The 21078-nt window shown below is 45.0% G+C and overlaps 1 protein-coding gene across 1 annotated transcript; it reads left to right on the forward strand.

Moving 5' to 3' along the window:
- Positions 1-3924: 3924 nt before the first annotated feature.
- LOC102534719 (C-C chemokine receptor type 5) lies at positions 3925-6895 on the forward strand. Its single transcript, XM_006200721.3, has 2 exons — positions 3925-4035; positions 5583-6895. The coding sequence occupies exon 2, from the start codon at positions 5594-5596 to the stop codon at positions 6650-6652; it is 1059 nt and encodes a 352-aa protein (XP_006200783.2). The 5' UTR covers positions 3925-4035; positions 5583-5593; the 3' UTR covers positions 6653-6895.
- Positions 6896-21078: the final 14183 nt, after the last annotated feature.

Genomic DNA, 21078 nt, shown 5'->3' on the forward strand with positions numbered 1-21078 from the left:
AAAGAAGAGGCACATCTAATCCATGCATAGAAGTCAGAGTGGCCCTTTCCTCTGGGTGGGGTGCAAGGGCACCGTCTGGGGTGATAGGGCTAACTCCCTATCCTCTGGATCTGGATGGTGGTTGTATGGATGTATGTGTATCAAAACTTCACCAAGCTCTACACCTAGGATTAGTAAACTCTGCTGTATGCAAGTTGTACCCCAAAAAAATAACAATCGAAGAGCTGCATTTATAAAGAATTTTTAATAAGGACCCCATAAATAATTTATGAGGACATGCCTATACTATTATCTTTGGCAAAAAAAAGAGTAGCAAACAGAACTAGCATATGTTTGAGAACAACTAATCAAAAAGTATGCATGGTAAAAAGTCTGGACTGAAACACATCCTGTTTTGAGATTGTGACAATATGTCTAATTTCTTTCCTACTTCCTATTTTTCTGTTTTTCCTAACTTTGTACAATAAGCATGTACTGGTTTTAGAATTAGACATTTGTTTTAAAAACTAAAAGATTAATTCACTAATTTTACAGCCCATCTCAATGCTAATTGGCCCAGAGTCAGTGTGAGTCCCTGTATGTTCACATGAGCTGCTATGTGGCAGGGTTTCAGCTCACTGTGCTCAAGAAGTTAGCCTTTTGAACCCAAGGAGAAGACTCAATCATCCTCCCCATCCTGAGGATGATACTCTGAGTTGTTGTCCAGACATGGCATGGGCAAGGAGAGAGAAGCAGCCCTTAGAACTTGAATGTAATGACTAGAAGTGAAGCAGCTGCTGAAAGGCTGGCCAGCACCCCACAAGGAGGGCTGGCATGAGACACCATCCAATATGGGCATTGAGCCTAGAGTGGCAAACCAGTCAAAAGATCATCTCTCATGGGGAGTCTGAATGCTGTATATATCAGAACCAGAGCCCTGCAAACTGGGAAACTAGGAGGGCCAAAGGAAAAAGAGAAGCAGAGACCACAAAACTAAGACACAGGGTAATAATAAACCACTGGTTTGTTGTTGCTGTTGTATCCAGATCAATGTTTCATTGATTAAATGCTGAAGACATTGCCATGGGTCCTCATTCCCTTGTGCATCCTTAGGATGAATGCCTATCCTGAGAGGTGACCTGAACATACCCATAAAAGGGGGTCATGTACCCTGCTAAGCTGTGCTTCCTTGTTTCAGCCTGGGAATCGTCACCCTATATTGCCCAAATGTGTATTTTACCCATGTGCCAACTTGGACCAATACACCACAGACCAAGTTGGCCATGAAGTCATTTTGTATATAAGTGGGGCGCTCCCTTGGGACCCCCAGGTCTAGCACATTATTTGACAAATGGGGAAATGGAAGAACAGAGAAGGGAAGTATCTTGTCAAGGGCACACAGCGAGTCAGCAGCACAGTCTGAGTGACTCCGAGCCTGCTCCACTACTCCACGCTGCCCTCTGGGGGTGAGCATCCCTCAGATCCTCAGCCCCCCTGATAACAGACCCATAGAACACGGGGCAAAGCCCCAGCTCGGTGCGGTGAAGTACATACCAACCACTGCCACACCCAGAAAGGTAACGTTTGTCCAGCAGTATCTGAGAGTTCTACTGAGTGTATCATCAGTGAACACAAGGCTTCTCTTCAATGAGCCAAATCTATATTTATGTTACCTATTTCCTGTGAAATTTTATATTAACTTACTTGTTACTCATTTTATACTCTTTTCATACTCTTCCTCAAGCATACTTTTTTTGTCACTGCTTAACTAGCCCACAGAGGGCAGGGATCCACAAAAGGCTCTATGTTGGATCTGTCATTTGATCTTGACCACCGATCTGTTGAGCAGTTTTGTGTTGGGGGGTTGCCCCCATATTACAGATAAGGAAACTAAGGCCTGGAGAGTTTCAGTAACTTGTTCAAATCAAGTAGTAAAGAATGAAGCTAGGGGTTAAATTCAGCCACATGTCTACAGAGTCCAGTTCTCAAACACACACAGGATGAACTTGAACATCCTCCTCATGATTCACTGTCCTGGTTGTGATTACCAGTTGCCTTTCTGACCTTCCCTAGCAGACATCCCCCCACCCCTCCTCAAAGCACCAGTCATCAGCTTCTCTCTCTCAGCTTCTAGTTTGATGATAGTAATCTACTCAAGACAAGGACACCAGGGAACCAATTTTGTTAGAATTTTGTATAACAAATCTCTCTAAGAAAGGATCCTGAATGAGGAATTAAGAATCTGATGTTTATTAAGTGTATGTGATGTGTTAATTCTGGACACAGATGACTCATGTAATCCTCCCAATCAACCCATGAAGCAACTACAGTTATTCAGCCCATCCCACAGATGAGAAAGCTGAGAGCAGGGCCAGGCAATCTGACTGCAGGAGTCACTGGCTCAGCCCTATGTTTGTTGACTTCCATAGATCTGGGGTCTCCTCAAATCACTTCTTATTCTGTGGTGTAGGAAACAGAAGCCCCCAGAGGGCGCTCTTGGGGCGCAGGGCTGGCTTTGCACTGTGTTCTCAGTTCTGTTGTCGACAATTGAGGTTGTTTGGGGTTTTTTCTTTAACATTTTTTATTGATTTATAATCATTTTATAATGTTGTGTTAAATTCTGTACAGAGCACAATTTTTCAGTTATACATGAACATATATATATTCATTGTCACATTTTTTTCTCTGTGAGCTACCATAAGATCTTGTGTATATTTCCCTGTGCTATACAGTATAATCTTGTTTATCTATTCTACAATTTTGAAATCCTGTCTATCCCTTCCCACCCTCCACCCCCTTGGCAACCACAAGTTTGTATTATATGTCTATGAGTCTATTTCTGTTTTGTATTTATGCTTTTGTTTTTGTTTTTTAGATTCCACATATGAGCGATCTCATATGGTATTTTTCTTTCTCTTTCTGGCTTACTTCACTTAGAATGACATTCTCCAGGAGCATCCATGTTGCTGCAAATGGTGTTATGTTGCTGGTTTTTATGGCTGAGTAGTATTTCTGGCTAAAGAAGATGTGGTATATTTATACAAGACAATTGAGGTTTTTAGATAAGTAACCAACCACCATGAAAGCTTGGTATGACTGCACACAGTATTGTCATAGAATCCTGAACTTGACCCTGTTCTGCCATTGGTTGTCTGTTTGACGTTGAAAAATTTGCACAGAAATTCCAGATAGACTGCGTCCTTCGGGTGAGGAACTCTGCTGCCTATATCCCTGGCAAGGTACAGGCACTCACAAATGCCTGCTAGTTTGGAGGGCTGCAAAATGCTGAATAGGGAGAGTGAAAATTCTCAGTGATGTGCCCCTAGGATACTTGATCCAGAGAAAGATGAGCAATGTGTTTAGCTCACAGGTGAACCTCTAATTAAAAACCCTTAAGCAACCAGTTATTTTAGTTTGCAGAGGGAAATAGTATTGGGTGGTAAGCATATGTGTGTGAGATGTGGCAGGCAAAGGAGGTGGGAAGAGAGCAGACAAAGGGGAACACGGGGTTAATGTGAGGGGTTCTCTTCCCTTTAAAGCTGGTTTCAGATGGCTTTCATGAAAGATAAACCATAAGGGAATCAGAATTTCTCACGCTGTTAGCCTCCCCATCAATAAGCCCCGCCGTCTTGTACAAATCATCTGCATCTTGGACAGCAGTTTCTTTCAAGAAAGTGAGGGCTTTTGACTAGATGGAAATGAATGTTCATTGAGTTCTAAAACCATTCAATTCTTTCTGTTTTCTAACAGACTGTGTAGTGGAATAAGCTGACAACCAGAAAGAAATTGTGTAATCAGGGAAGCCCATGAATAAACTTTCAGAGTAGACATCTATTTTCTGGTCTATTTTAAGCTCAATTTTGTCTTTTTTTTTTTTTCTAAAGGGCTGCTCTCTGATGGTTTTTTGCCCTGCAAAATACTTATTCATTAAAACCCCGCCCCCGTCTCAGAAGAAGCTGTGCATTTCCTACTTTTATGCTGTCTATATGCTTGATTTGCGCAGCTCAGCTGGTCAGAGGAGCTGAGACATCCGTCCCCGTACAAGAATCTCTCCCGGTAAGTCAGCTCTCAGCTACTTTGCCTATTACTTAGCTCAGCTTGTGTGATGAGTAAAAGCCTTTACAGGAAACCATAAGAGACATTAGAAAAACACCAGGTGCTCCCTGAAGTATCTTAAACTGTATTTTGAAGATAAGGAAAAGTTAGAATTTAGAATGAGTTTCAGACTGTGATAACATCAGAGATAAAAAACACGATTATGAATGAAAGATTTTAAAGGGAGCCATATTACTTTAAAAAAAAAAATCCTTGCCTTTCAAAAGAAAGATCTTCAGAGAGATGATGATTATTGGCCAAAACACTGACAGAGATTATCTTCTGGTAAGGAGAACTAAAACCTCCTCAGTGGGATGCCCTCCGAACATGCACCCAACCAGAAGTTGTGTCAGTCTCGTTCTTTTCTTTTTTCCTTTTTTTCCAAGAAAAGAGGGAAGCTTGAAAATTGTCTGAATAAATATCAAATTACAAATATTAAATCAAGTTTCACAGAACACTTAGTGTAAGGATTCTTTTTCTGGCTCAGGACTTTAAGATGAGATTTTCCATGTGCTTCTCTCAGCTGCCTCGTCTGAGGTACTGGGAGCTTGAGACTCATAAGGATTAATTAGAGAAAATTCTCAATCAAGCAATGGAACTTAAGCAGACCAGACAAGTCAGTGAGCTGTGGTGAGACTGAGCTAACCCAGGATGTATGATAGTAGATGAAACACTGTCCAACTGGCCACTTCTTGTGTATGTATAGGAGCTCTTAATTCTACCAACTCAGAAACTAGAAACACAAACTGCAGAGAAAATGTGAGAATGGCAGTCTGGATTTTACAATTGGCTGCTGGCTCCTATGACCTTCTCGGGGAACCTGGGCATCAGCCTGTTTCATTCTGACTACACCAAGGCACCAGGCTGATGGTCCCACTTTTCATTCTTTTACCAAGGAGTGAAAGACGGGATGCCATAGCAGATAAGCATGCAGGCTGCCTGCGTTCAAAATCAGTTGCTTCCTAGCTGTATGTCTTTGGGAAAGCTACTCATCCTCTCTGTGCTTTGAGGTCCTTATTTGCAAAATGGGGACAATAACATGACCTGTCTCATTGGGTCATCTTGAGGATTAACTGAATGAATGGAAGTGAAGCTCAGAACAGTGCTTGGCAGGCAGAGTGCCCTTGGAAACTGCCCGTTATTTCCAGCACGCTTGTGATGATGATGCTCTGTGTAAGCTAACTCCAGCTTCACAACAGACTGTAAGACAGTGTCAGATGGCGCCTGACATGGTTTCTGGGCATAGTTATCATAGCTTCATTCACTCCACGTGGCTACGCAACACCAGATTTTACTTGGTGAGATGATCTGGTGACCAGAGAAGCTAGCAGCAAACCATCCCTTACCACAAAAGTTCACCATTTGACCAAAAAAGGAAATTCAGTTAAATGTAGAAATCTATGTATCAGTTTTTAAAACCAACTGATGTATAAGACGGTTTATATTCATGGTGGACTGATAAGTACATTCTAGGACTTTATTAAAAGTCTCTTTCTCTTTACTCACAGGGTGGAGCAAAATGGATTATCAGACATCAAGTCCCTTCTATGACATTGATTATGGGATGTCAGAGCCCTGCCAAAAAATTGACGTGAGAGAAATTGCAGCCCAGCTCCTGCCCCCACTCTACTCGCTGGTGTTCATCTTTGGTTTTGTGGGCAACTTGCTGGTCGTCCTCATCCTGATAAACTGCAAAAAGCTGAAGAGCATGACTGACATCTACCTGCTCAACCTGGCCGTCTCTGACCTGATTTTCCTCCTCACCATCCCATTCTGGGCTCACTATGCTGCTGACCAGTGGGTCTTTGGGAATGCGATGTGTAAATTTTTCACAGGGCTGTATCACATTGGTTATTTTGGTGGAATCTTCTTCATCATCCTCTTGACAATTGATAGGTACTTGGCTATCGTCCATGCTGTGTTTGCTTTAAAAGCCAGGACGGTCACCTTTGGGGTGGTGACAAGTGGGGTCACCTGGGTGGTGGCTGTGTTTGCCTCTCTACCGGGAATCATCTTCACCAAATCCCAAAAAGAGGGCTATCGCTATACATGCAGCCCCCATTTTCCATCCAGTCAGTATCATTTCTGGAAGAATTTCCAAACATTAAAGATGGTCATCTTGGGCCTGGTCCTGCCACTGCTTGTCATGGTCATCTGCTACTCAGGAATCCTTAAAACCCTGCTTCGGTGTCGCAACGAGAAGAAGAGGCACAAGGCCATGAGGCTCATCTTTGCCATCATGATCATCTACTTTCTCTTTTGGGCTCCCTACAACATCGTCCTCCTCCTGAGCACCTTTCAGGAATCCTTTGGCCTGAATAACTGCAGTGGCTCTAATAGACTGGACCAAGCTGTGCAGGTGACAGAGACCCTGGGGATGACGCACTGCTGCATCAACCCCATCATCTATGCCTTCGTCGGGGAGAAGTTCAGGAAGTACCTGTTAGGGTTCTTCCGAAAGCACATCACCAGACGCTTCTGCAAAAGCTGTCCCATCTTCCAGGGAGAGGCTCCAGAGCGACCGAGCTCCGTTTATACACGATCCACTGGGGAGCAGGAAATCTCTGTTGGCTTGTGACCTGACTTGGTTTTCATGTGCAGACTAAGGGCGGGAGCAGTTCTTCTAAAGAGGAACTCACTGTCACAGAGGGCCTGAGTTTCATCCATCAATTTGGCATCTGCTCTAAGAGTATTAGGTATTTTAAGCCCACCAATTCTAGAAAGCCAAATCAGAACATGTTGATGAGATGACAACCTTCTCACCTCCCCTCCACATACATAGGCTTATTGGCAAACTCTCCCTTCACTGCAAAAGTCCAATTAAAAATAAATCTTCAGGGAATTGTTAATTCCTGAATTTGGAGTTTGGTTACCTGAATGGAAATAACAAAATCAATTGAGAAAAGTATTGTATAATTTCTTACAACCTGGATGTTTCTGTTTAAGGGAACATCTAGGTTATGAATGTGCTTAAAATAGGTCCTTCTCTTGCCGTGAGGAGAAAAGACATGCCTAAGATCAGTTAAGAAATGACACCTTCTGTGTGGTATCTCCCCTCCAATGTGTGGTTCTGCAGATGTTCACACCAGCAGATAGCCCTGTGGCCTGGTGAGAGCTGGGAAGGCTTCTTCACAAAGAAACGATTTGAGGTGGATCGACTATTGGTGGAGAGGGAAGCTGAGCTCCAGGCTGCAGGCACTGCACGGGCAAAGCCTGGCTGTGGGGAGATGTGCAGCTGGTTGTCGCAGCCCTTGGGGAGGAAGATCAAGGTTGGAATGTGAGGAACCTGGACAGCACTGCTCATCAAAGTCTCAGAATGGAGCAGGGAGCCCTGGCCATTGTTGCAGAAGGCTCCTTTCTTGGCCAAAGTATGACCTGCAAAGGTGAGCATTCAGGGCAAGGAGACCAGCAACAATCTGATCAGAGTGAGGAGGCTTCACTTAAGTACCAGGGATGGGAAGGAGGGGTGCAGTTTCACAGCATTTAAGAAGAAAGTCAGCAGGACTTGGGGCAGATTTGGCTTGGTGGTGAGGGGCAGAGGAGTCAGAGAGAACCCCTAGATTTCAGGCAAGCATTGGAGAGACATCAAGCATGGAAGAAGGAAAAAGGTTTAAGTCAAAACAGAGTTGGTGGAAGAGGAAGGGTCCAGTTTTGTGAGTTGAACACAGCCCTACGCAGACAGACCCTGGGCTGTCCATTATTGACTGCTCCTGCCCCAAAGCAGTCTTTCCCATCCCAGCTCAAATAATGAGGCATCTCCAGGTGGCTTTGAAACACTAAATTTATGAATGCATGAGCCTGAGGTCCAGGAACACTCTTACGTCATATATGAGATCCAGGTGGAGACTGATTACATCGTTAATGAAAATCCAGAGTTTTATAAGCATTGAGTAAAGAGGCCCCAAAGAGCTGAGGGAAGCCTGAATGACTGTTATTCTGCCTGCCCGGGACGCACCACAATTTAAGTACAGTCTTCTGGATTTAACTATCAATAGGCAAAGGAAAGAACAACACATTCATTTGGAAACAGGCTGCCTCAAGCTTTATAAGCCACAAAAAGTACAATTTACCAACCTACACATTTCGGGCTGAGTGCGGGGTTTTAGATACACCTTCCAGATGCCATCTCCAAACAAGTCGTGCCCAAACACTAAGGGACTTACTCATTTCAAGGGGAGAATTACGACTTTTTTTTTTTTTTTTGCAGTTTCTACTTATTTTGTACATGCCTAAGATTGTTTTGAATTTTTTGAATTTTTAATTTAGAAAGATTAGGTGGAAAAACATACAGGAGTGAGAATCCCTCAGAAGATCAAGGTATCAGAATAACAAGAGGTACTATGGATTTTTCTCCAGTTCTAAAATATGAAACTTGAGGGCTGTGGCTGTCAACTGGGAGTGACTGGAAGGGCCTTTTCTTTTTCTCCTAAGGTTGTTAAGAGTGCATACAAGACATATGACCCTTGCCTCTGGGTCAATTCAAACATTCTGGTATCTTTGTGTGTGTGTGTATATATGTGTAAACATACATATATATACATATATATGACATTCATATGTATATAGAAACTTACAAATTGCTTGGAAGAAAATAGGTATCTAATAAAAATCCTATGAAATAACTGATTGTATTCCTGTTCTTTCAGCCAAGTGTACGTTTAGAAAATACCACATAAAACTGTGAGAGCATTTTGTAGGCAGTTGTTTTGGAAAATTTCACACACACACACACACACACACACACACATATTGAGGATTATTTTTCCTTCTAAGTATTTTAAAAAGTTGACCCTCTCCCTGGGTCAAATTGCCAGAATAATTTGTTTTTAAAGATGCTACCTCCCAGAGTAGGGATTCTGAGCAATTGACCCTGAAAACTTTTAAATTTCAAACTTAATTCTACTACTCAAGCAAAAGAATGCGTTTTTAAAAAAGAAAATCAATGTATGATTAAGGATATGCCAGCTGCCTATGTTTGAAAATGAAGAAGGCATATAATGTCATAACCTGGTCATTTATCTGTTTTATTTAAGTCTTCTGCTGCAGACACATGATGCAAAAGGAGGAGATTGGTGGCTAAAAAGGTTGCTTTTCTTTCATTTAAAATCTGTCCCCAAGACTAGGCTGTAATTGTAGTGATGACAACAGTGCCTGTGTGACCTGCTGTGCACCTGTCTCTTATCCTCAAAGAGGACAGGCACTCCAGGTGGAGGTGAAGGAGCAGGGCATATTCACGGTCTGGAGCACACTGGTTCCCCCTGACCCCACTGCAATCTCCCCTTCCAGACTGGACTCTAGCACCTGCCACCGTCCTACTTAGAGGTCCTGCTTGGTGAAACAAGCAGCAGATGAGGACAATTGGAACCGGCCCTTAGGACAGCCTCTCCCTAGCAATACCTGGAGGACTGCCTTCCATCATAAAGGTTGAAAGGAGGCATGAACCGAGGAAGAGCAGGAGGGGCTGGGGTGAGAGCAGAAGGAAGGGTCGGGAAGAAGGAAGTCCTGCCCCATGTGATGAGGCAGCTGCCACAGGGAGGTTGGAAGGTGTCAGTTTTTACAGCTGATATACAAGCACTGCTTATCCTCTTTCCCTCTGAATAAACTAATCTAATGTTAACATGAAGAAAAAGCTACTCACCGTGTCTGCAGTCTTTCTGGGGTGTATCCCTGTCATTCCCTATGTGCATTCCTCACTCCTCATTTGCCTGGATCCCCTGTGCCCCTCGCTCGCAGGCCCCTCCACCACCCACTTCTTCTCTGCCTACCCCTTAGACCGACAAAAACATAATGAGTGTGAACTCATGATGACCTGCAGGTTCTGACTCCATTCACTGCCTCAACCCAGAGGCCCTCATCAAGGAGGGGATTATGTATGTGCCATGGAGAAAGTCAAAGGAAAGGTCAACATCCCTAGCAGGGAGGTATACTCATAAATCAGGATTCTGTTGACATTTGTATTCCAAGGGTTCTTAGTGAAAGCAGCACTGACTGAACTAAAACTCATTGGCATTTCCTGTGATTATATTTTCAAATCATGTATTTTCTATCTGGGAGGACAGATTCCCCAGTATGAACATCAAGGGTTCAAGTGTTAACCCTTCTCATGAAGGCATCAGACTTAGCAAACAGCCATCATGGAGGTGAGAAGTGAGATGTGAGCCAGAGAACAAGTCCTGAGCGTCCTAAGTGCCCACGCTCATAGTCTCCTAATATATCCACTGCCTACAGAGCGTGTGGAGAGCGGCCATAACTCTCAGGGGTGAGGGTGGACAGAAGAGGCAAAAAGAGGCATTTCTATAGTTCCTTTGTAACTAAATAAAATTTCCTATAAAATTCTTGCTTGTATTTTTCCAAAACACAGTCAAACTTTAATATATTAGGTTATATGTGTCACAATTGTGCTAAATTTTTAATTTTTCTTACTTCTCATAAGCATTTTTACAAGTCTAAGTTATATTTGTCTCCATATTTTTACTACTTTGAGTATAAGTACTGTGTAACTGTGATTCTGTCATGTTTCAGCAACTTATTTTTGTTTCTTTTTCTTAAAGTGGTAACTATTTTTTTAAAGTACATGCTTTAATGTCTTACAAGCTTAATTCAATGGGAAGAGGCTCGAAGCCATTAAGAACCTTAGGCTGTACTGCCCCCTTGTGGCCACTTTTTAGCAAACCAACCAGGGCAGCCAGCAGCCTGCCTTGACCATAGAGCTTCTAGACGGGGCATTTTTGCACTTGACTGTTTAACGTTTATCTCTGCTGGCACTACTCCCGTGTGGACAAGAAGTATTTCCACAGCAGTTCAGGGTGGATGATGCACAACTCACTCTCGTTGTTTCGTAGAATAAGAGGAACATCAATGGAGGCCACAGAGGAACATCAGTTGGCTGGGGCCAATCTCTGTAGATCTATGAACCTTGCAATCTCACGACCTTGCAACAAGGTCAGAAGATGTTTTGTGACAAAGTATTTTTCAAAGTCCATAAAACACCACAAGCCCCTCCCTCATATCCCCTCATATATCCAACAATGGTTGCAGGTACCAAGTGTTTGAAGCAATCAAATACGATTGAGGTAGGTGGGTTTCTTTTTCATTTACAGTCACCTTTCTCCATCACTGTTATCACATCATATAATTTGAAACTGAAAATTTTGTTGAGTCTGTCAGTCCAACCCACTCACTTTACAGACAAAGAGCACAGCCCACCCCAATCCCCGAGATCCTGATGTAACAGGTCTAGGGTGGGCCAGAGCACTGGCATGCTGTCTGTCAATCACACGTGGGGTATCCCCATTGCACCTGGGCAGATAGCGACCAGCTATTGGGTGGGGCAGGTGGGAGTAGTTCTAACTCCCTTCACGTTGGCATCATGTTCATGAGAGTTGGGTCTGGAATTCATGGGGACCATGCTCGTGGCTCCAGCTTAATCCTGACTGCACAACGGGTCACCTGGGGAATGTTACAAATAGGGACACAAGTCCCACCCCCAAGGATTCTGATTTGATTAGCCTGCGTGCAGCCTGCGGTTTTGACCTCCAAAAGTTCCCCATGTGATTCTAAGTGTAACCAAGTTTGAAAACCACTGCTTACAGCCTATGAAACTGAAAGCAGGATGAAGAGATGGCTGCCATCAGAGGAAGATGCTACCTGTCCTGGAAGCAGTGGCGCTCAGGCCTGGGACACTATGGACTCGGCTTCTCTATTTTCAAGAACATTAACTCTGTCTTCCACCAAGTTGGTTTTTAAAGCATATGAATCTAGCCTTAATTGGCAGTATAAAAATATCTGTATTCAAGGCTCCAAATATTTCACTTTCATTTCTGGTTTTGAATTATGTTTTGACCTGCCCATTCCAAGTGAACAGTAAATAAAAGTGGGATGTCTGGCGCATATGCTGAGCTTGGCAGCTTCAAATTCAAGACAGAACAAGTCTCTCATGTACGAAAGGTCTGTTGGAGATGTTCTGCAAGAGAACATAGATTTTGCTTCTGTTGGTAAAAAAAATTTCTCCCCCAGCTGTTTCCTTGTCCCTCCAGTGAACCGCATCTTTAACCATGTCCAGTAAGGCATCACCCCTGAAGACTGAATAACTGTGAGCACCCCTGTCAATGCTGGGTAAGGCAGTGATAATTCTGCAGAGAAATCAACATTTTTAAAATAGCAATAGATCATATTTAGTCTAAAAATTCCTCTACTTATGTTTATTTCCACTAGCTACTACTCTTCAAAAATCCCTTTAAGAAAATTATGTTTTTCTAACATAGTCAAATCAGGGCTCTTGATTGATTGGTTAACTCACTCCTTCAGGGTACAAAGGAGGGCCTGGTAGATGAAAAAGCAGGTGTTTAAAAATCAGGATGATTTGAGTTCTAGCCTTAAGGCTGTGGGAGCTTGGGGAAGGGACTTAAAGACTCTGGGTCTCAGATTCCTTTCCTGTAATTGGGGTACCAGTGAATTATGCTGGGATATAGTGTCTAGACCAGCACTGTCCAGTAGGATTTTCTGTAATGATGGAAATGCTCTGTATCTGCATTATGTGTAGTACAGTGGCCACCAGACTAGTGCACAATATGACTAATATGACTGTGGAACGAGGTTTATAATTTTATTTAATTTTAATCAATTTAATTTTAATATGGCCATTGATTATATTAATGATATACAACAGATACTCCGTAAATGAGTGTAACTTGGACTCTAGCATCAGGGATTCCTATGTTTAAATTCCTAGGCAAGTTACTTAATGTTTTTAAGCCTCTGTTGCCTCATCTGTAATACGGGGTAATAATACCTCATAGATTTGTTCAGAGGATTAAATGAGAAATTGCATGTTAAGGGCTAAATGCAGTACCTGGCAAGGAGAAAGAAGGTCTTGTAACTGTTAGCTCCTTTCCTAATAATGACTGATTGCTCTTTGGATTACACCCCCGCTCCCTCAAAGAATGCTCTTCAACATGGCGGGCTACCCAGCTCACTTTCTGCAGGGGCATGAAAGCATTTCCACGTGAGGGCTCTTTGGGTGTGAAATCAAACGTTATGGATTTAAAGAGATAGATGGACAGGGCCTCCCAACTTTATGGTTGTGTTCAATCCATTTGACTTAAGGAGTTCCTTTGGAAAGCCTATCATGGGAATTAACCTGATACCGTAATTCTGGTTGGATGCAGACTCTACAGCTCAAAGCAAAATGGGAGATTGGTGGGGGCGGGGGTGGCAGGCCAACTCCCCTCTCCTGCGTCTAGGATTCTGACAGAAGCTTACACACAAGGAGAAACAAAGTAGGAATTAACTTATTAAGGACTAGGTAAGTACTGAATATCCAATGAGCTCTGGCAAAGTCCCATGTGCAGACATGGCTTAGGCAGGAAAGGAATGGAGTTTCTCACTACCGCCCTCAATCTAGATCTAGGATCCTCACCCTCAGGTGTGCCTGTGAAAAGGGGAGCAATCCAGAGACCCCCCAGCCCACTCTCCTCTCATGGGAGCTGGAACAGGGCTGTGAGAGGGATAGTAAGTGTCCCCGTCAGCCCTCCTCCAAGAGGAAGAGAGGACTTGGGCAGAAGCTCTGCCTTCCCTGGAGCTGAGCAGAAACCTGGGGAGAGGGAAAGTGAAGGAGGTCTCCCTAGTACTGTTCTGTTGTACACTAACCATCTGCAGCTCAACATTCATTCAACAAACACTTGTGGAGGGGCTACTATGTGCAACATACCAACCATGCCACAAAAGAGAGTCTCTGTCCTCATGAGATTCACTGTTTAGACAGAAAGGCGGGCAAATAAACAAAGTGACCCAGTGTATGAGGAGCGCACTGTGAACAAGATACAGGGAGGAGGCTCTGAGAGTCGGAGGAAGGTGAGCTATCCCAGCCCAAGCACAGGCACCTAGGGAAGGGAGCCTGCAGGAGGCCATGGGTACTTGAGTAAGGGCTGCTGGAAAGTTCCTTAGGGAGAGCATGGGAGAGAGAACAATCATGCAGGTGTGCAGAGGGACAGAGAGCAAGGCACAGGCCAGTGGCCTCAAGAGGCACAATGAAGATGAAACAGGAACGATGGATGGATGGATGGATGGATGGATAGATGATAAACAGGTAAGTAGATAGACTGTGTGATTGTGGGTAAGGGAGGGCATTCCTCCTGAGGGAGGTCAGAAGTGGTGGCCAGTACGGGGGAGGGCAGGATCAGAAAGTGTTCCCTCCAGCTTCCCCTGGGCAAACACTCTGCCCTCCCTTTGAGCAGAAGCAAAGCACAAGATGATAGGGAGCAGGGAGTTTCCCCAACATTGTACTCAAGTGCACTAGCTATATATGGTTCTACATTCTCCATTTACTCATTAATTCAACCTTTATTGAGTGCCTACTGTGTGCAATGTCTATGTTTGGCTGTCAGGTGTGGATTCTATCCTGCCAGCCACCAGGAACTCCTGGCACCGGTAAGACACCATCAGCTTTGCTTTTCAGAAAAAGTCTTCTGTCACAGGACAAAAGGAGAGACTCTGGGAAGAAGAAGGTGTCACAAATGGGAGCTGGTGGGGGGAAGAGAAGCCAAGGATCACGCAGGCCCCAGGGAATGAGGTTCTGATGCAAGCAGAGTCATTTACAGGTACCTGCTCTCTGCTTTCAGTGCCAGAGTTTTATCATGACCATTTTATAAGTAGAGCCTGTCCACCACCTTCTGCTTGTATCTATGCCTCCTTTAATAGATTACACTGAACAGAATGTATTTATTCCTTACTGTCCAGAGTCACCACCCTGAGGGCAGGTTGTAGAGGGGTGGGGAAAGGCCTGCACCTGCAAACAAGGTCCCAGGCTCTTTGAATATTTGGATATGGTTTTGTAACTTCCCTGTCTCCCCTCTTGCTCTCAGTCTGCAGGTACTTAAGTGTATAATTAAAAAGTCTCCTTCTTGCTTCTGTCTCCAGCTCCCCAGTTTCCTATCCTGGAGGCAATGAAGTTACCAGATTCTTATCATTCAGGAGATATTTCCTGCATATGTAAGCAAATTCACACCTGCATCCTTCTCCCCTTCTTTTACTTAAATGCTAGTCTAATATACCACACCTTGGTTCTTTTCACTTTATGATCTTGGGCAACTTACTTAAGCTCTCTGTGCCTCACTTTCTTCATCTGCAAAATGGGGATAATAATACCAACTCCACAGATTGTTCCAAGGGGTAAATGAATTGACATATTAACTGGCATATGGCAATACGTAACAAATATTAACTGTCCCATGACAGCCACTCAGGAAATTTCAGCTATTCTTGTTATTGTTGTTGGCCATGCAGAGAGACTTTACTTGTATTTAAGTGAACTTAGTAACTTTTCCTTTGGTTTCTGGGAATGGTGTCTTGTTTAGAAAAGCCTACCCCATTCTGAGATTGCAAAAATCTCCCATGTTTTTCTTCTAAAGCTTTTATGGTTTCATTTTTTATCATTTTTACTGTTCTCTCTGAAATTTATCTTGGAGTATGGAGCAAAGAAGAAATCCAGAATGTTTTTTTTTTTCCCAGATGGCATACAATCAGCCCAAGAACATCTGTTGAACAATTTTCCTACTAACTTAAAAAATGCCTTCTCTCCAATATCTTAAATTCCCCACAATGTTTGGCTTTACATCTCTATTTGCAGTTAAATAATTGGAACTTGGCTACCATTTAACATGTTTCTCTGTGCGCTGTGTTTTCTTTGAACTGGTCGTTAGGCTTTGTTGGCCGCAGGTGTGATCCCTTGAGGGGACCCCTTCTGGGTGAGTCCTTCCACTGCTCCACACAGGGGGTGTACTGTCACCATTACAGTGATGTGAATGTTGGTCAGTGGGCTCAGGGGCAGTCAGATCAGTCAGAGTCCCCCAACAGCCTTTGATGGTCTTTCAAGGGCATTACAGTGGACACAAATTAGAGAGGCCACCTGCTCACCCCAAAGTTAAGGCGTGTGCTACCCCAGGTGAGCATCAGATGCCTACTCTCAGAGATGATGGCTGTGACTGGGCCCCAGAGTGGCAGGCAGTGTCCTGGAGAGAGGACTCAACACAGAACTGCCCTAGGTCACATTTTTCACAAAATCAGATGCTCCGTGATTCCATCTCTCCTGAGATCAATCCCAAGAATCTGCAAGCATTTCTCTTCATCGCTGGGTGAGCCTGAGTCAGTGTCTGCTGTTTATACCTAGGGTGCCTTTACGGATACAGCTGTAGAAGTCTCTACTTCTCGCACACATGCATCAAGGAGTATTTCTCCACACCACTTTCCAGCTGCTCCCTCTTTTTCCAGTTGAATGAACAAGTTTTCATACACGGAGGCATAGATGTTTGTTTACCAGCTATTGTGGACTGAATGTTTATAAACCCCAATTAAAATGTTGCAAGCCTAACCCCCAATGTGATGGTATTGGGAGGTAATTAGATCATGAGGGTGGAGCCCTCATGAAGGAGATTATTGTCCTTACAAAACACATGAGAGCTTGCACTTTCTCCGCTCTTCCCCTGTGAGGATACAACGGGAAGGTGGCCGTCTACAAACTAGGAAGCAGGCTTTCACCAGACACCAGATCTGCTGGCACCTTGATCTTGGACTTCCCAACCTCCAACAGTGCAAGAGATAAGTGCTTGTTGTTTAACCCACCTAGACTATGGTGACTTGCTGTAGCCACCCAAGCTGACCAAGATGCCAGGCATTTCTGCTACAAGGTATTTCTCTGTCCTTTTGCAAACTGCTTTTTTAAGGGATCTTGTCTTAATTACAAAAGAATATCACTCCTGGAAAGTGAGCCCTTTTGCCCCCCTCATAGTGCTGTCCCTCACCCCAGTTTTCCTCCTCTATCAAAACCCCCCTCTCATCTTTCATCCAGCATACATACAGTGAACAACAGATGACAGTATAAAGTGTCACTGATTCAGAGGATGTGCATTTGCAGTTAATCATTTATTTACCCAATATTTACTGAAAGGCTAGTGTGGCGCCAATGTCACAAAGAGGCCTGAGTTCCTATGTCCAAGGGATGATTCACAAGCCTAGAGCCAGGAGCCAGAGAGATAGGCAATCACAGCACCGATTAAGGCACACTTCAGCACCAAGGAGGCCTCCTAGCCAGGTGCTGGGCTGTTAGAATTGGCAGTGGTGATGGCTCAGTGAAAGCCTGAGAATTGGGGAGGGCCTCTGTAGTCTCAGGGTTAAATCAGGCCCCATACTCAGAAGCACAAATGAAACAATTTTATAACCAAACCTACTTTTCCTCATTCTGAGCTGCACTTGTTTCAACCCAAAGTTCCATTTCATGCCTCCTAGCATGTTCAATCCAACCCCATGATTTTTTCAGCCAAATTCAAGATATATATGATGCATTTTCTGGTTAGTGCTCCCTTGCTCCAAAATTTTTTCTCTTTCCTCCTCAGTCCCATGGTTGATTCCTCTAGTGTAGCGGAGCTCATCCAGGGGATGACTTTCCTCTGGGGCCATCCAGCAACAACTGCAGACATTCAGGTTGTCACAACTTGTGAAGAGGGCAGGGATGCTGCTCACCATCCTACAACACACAGGACAATCCCCCCCTAACAAAACTGAGTCCACTCCAGCTGTCAGCAATGCTGGGGTTGAGAACCCTCCTCCAGCATCAGCAAGGAGGACCCTGAGGCCTGTGGTGAACTGGATCAGGCTCCACAAACTGCTGCAGCTGACTCCAGACTCGTGGAATGTTCTGGATGCTTTGCATGGCTACAGGAGACTCAGGCTGTCCATGGGCACCCATTCTTGTCACTCCACCACTTTCATGGCCTTCCCACACCTGGTGATGCAGGACACAACCATAGTGAGTCCCACCAGAGATGCTCCCAGCCTCCCCCATGGCATAAGCAGACCTGGTGAGTGTGTGTCCCCTGCACCACTCCCTCCCTTTGGCCAGGGATCCTTAGAACACAGCATTTCCAGGTATCTTTCTCAGTGATCCAGTTTGTGTGCATATTAGGGAGGGGTCTTACACGAGAAGAAATTACAAGGGAAAGTGTATATATGTAAGACGAAGAGAGGAAGTGGAAATAGTGTATGAGAAAACATGAAGGCATGGAGAGAACGTGGCTTCAGGGAATGGATGGTGAGTAGTTTCAGGAGGGTGGAAAGTGAGAAAGGAGTGGAAAGAAATGAGACTGGAGGTTGGTGAGCAGAGGACAAATGAGGACGGGCCTTGCACACTCTGCTAAGGAGTGTGGGCCAGTTACGGAGGAGGAGGCTTTGAAGCCAGGGAGTGAACATATGCTTTGGATACTGATTGGCCCTGGCAATTCGTGGATGTGCTGAAGGAAAACAAGAAGGGAATCAGGGACTCTGGGTGGAGGTCTGGGCAGTGCTCCTTCTGGGACACAAAGGAGGCCTCCACCAAGGTAAAGAACTCTGTGTGGAGAGAAATCAATGATTTGAAAGATACAAGGGAGAACTACTCATCAGGATTTGGATTTAGGGAGTGAGTGAGTAGCAGAGATCAAGGCTTGGGCCCCAGTTCAGAGGAATGCAGAGATGTGGGATGTGGGATGATGGGCTCAGTTTCTAGTAGAAATCATGGAGGACATCCAGGTGGCAGTGTCAAGAGAAACTAGATATGCTGGCCTTAAACCCAGCAGAATAAATGGAAGGAGATCTACATCTGGGGTCACAGGAAGTGAACAGCATGGGGGTGGACAAATGGCTCAAGACAAAATCCAGAGGAACACAGGCAGCCAAGGAGCCCCAGAGGAGGAGAAGGTATGTGGGACAAGGCAGAGCCAATTGGAGAGGAGAGAGCTCTGGGAGGAAGAGGAAGTGTCAGCGATGTTTCATGCTGCCAAGCAAGGTAAGAGTGGAAAAAAACGCCTCCTGACCCTGTGATGCAACCAGAAAAAGAAGGTAACTTAATAGCTCCTGCCCTGTCTCTTCCTGGGCCCACTCACAGCAAAGGAGCACAGAATCATATTTCTTCCTTCCCCTAGAAAATCATGACTTTTGTCCCTAAGTTCTGGGCTCTCCAAAGGGGACAGGGTCAGACTTTGTGGTCTGAAAGTCCTGGTTTACTAGGAGAGGGAGATATCCTTTCCAATGACCCTTTCCAGAGGGCGCGGCTGAATCCTTTGAGACAGGAAGGGATGGGTTGGTGGACTCTGATGCAGAGATAGGAGCTCAAATCAAGAACTTGGATGCCCCCGGGCCTCGAAGGCAATGACTGTGGAGCTTCTGAGGAGCCTCAAGGGCCATCCCTGGGGGTGCACTGGGCAGGGAGAGAGGGCAGCCTACTGTCTCCAACATGTGGGGCTACAAGGGCCTTGGCCCTCAGAAGGGCCCCAAGCTACCACCCAGGCCGAGGACCAGGGAAAATCCCACCCTGCAAAGTTAAAATCTGTCACAATTTAATTTTATTAAAGGAAATATTTTTAAAGTGAGATGCTACTTAGTCTTTTACCTCTGTTCATAAGAAAAAAAATTCTTATCAAATCAAGACACAGTTAGTGTCAGACCAATGACAGTCCAACACGACCAACCCTACAAAAGCTAGAAGGTGGCCGATGAGGTGGGAAAGCAGAAGGGGGAGAAGGGAAAGCTGGAGGGTGGGGCTGGGAGGGATGCGCCACTTCCTCTTCACTCCCTGATGACAACGTGAGTATGGTTACTCGTGGTCAAGCAAGCGAGTGGGCAGTGTGGTCTCACATTGCACATGACTCTTCCTTCCGTACACAGTACACATGAGTTTTACGGTCTTACAACATGGTGGTTTTGAAAATTTCAGTTTCCATTTCTTGTCATTCAGGGTAAATGAAATTTACAGGAAACCAGAAGCCTCAGCCTGTGCAGTAGGTACTGGGGGGCTCTGCCAGATGTCCACTTCAGTTCTGGGGATGGGGCTGCTGCACCCCTTGCTGGGAACCACCCTCAGCTACTGGGACCTGCCTGCCCAGGGGGTATCTGAGGCCAACGACTGGCTGCTGTGGGACTGGAGAAGCCAGGCCCCTTCTTTCACAGTGTGACGGAGATCAAGGACCACCCTGGCACCGGAGCTCCTCATAGGATCAGTTGAGGCTTCAGCTGTACCCATACGTGGTGGATTCTCCCTCTGCCTTGGTCCTGCCTTGATCACTCCCTTATATAAAAGCGTATCTCTTGGAAGCTGCCCCAACAAGACCTTTGCATGCAACTCTGCTGCTAAGAGCCCTGGATTCCCAGGAATGCAACCTAAGATAGTCTGGTTCTCAGTTTCAACTTTCTCTTCCACAGAAAATCAAAGATGCCAATGAGTAATAAAATGCCTCCACCTTGAATTCTGTTATTTTCCCTTCCCTTGCTCCATCTCTGAGATACAAGTAGATGGTCCCTCTAGCTGGGCCAGGTGCCCCCTGCTGACAGCTCCCACAGCTCCTGTGTGCTCCCCTAGAACAGCACATGACTCCCTAAATTATAACCAGGTATGTACCTGACCATCTGCCTCCAGAAAGTCAATGCCATGAGGGCAGAGAAGGGGTCTACTTTTCTCACTATTTTCTCCAGGGACCTGGCAAAGTTCCTGGCACTTGGGAAATGTGTCCCACAGGGTCCTGGCAGGAAACAAACGGCACACGCAAGTACAGCCACCGAGGAAAGTTTGGTGAAAGAAAGGAGGACTCTTCACAAAGATTTAGACAAGGTATAGGGAAACCACAGTAGGTAGTGCAGTACCTGATGCTGGTGAGAGCAGGCTGCCATTCCCACTGCTAAGAACAGAGGGTGTAGGGCGAGGGGGGTGGTGGGGGCTGCTGTCTGACAAGAGATGCTTGTAGGTCAAGGGACACATCAGCCCCACGAGGAAGGCAACCCCTGAAACCCCACCAGGAAGGAGCCAGTAGCTAAATCCCTTGACCTCACTCTCCAATCTTCTGCCCAAAACTCTCCACTGGCCAAACCCAACTACAACTCAAAGGACAGAGGAGTCTGCTCTTACAAGATAAAGCTCCCTGGACAGCAATCAGTGTATAAGAGAGTAGAGAGTGGATACAGGAGAGCAAAAGGAAGACTTAT

This window comes from Vicugna pacos, chromosome 17 (genome assembly GCF_048564905.1).
Source record: "Vicugna pacos chromosome 17, VicPac4, whole genome shotgun sequence".
Taxonomy (NCBI): Eukaryota; Metazoa; Chordata; class Mammalia; order Artiodactyla; family Camelidae; genus Vicugna; species Vicugna pacos.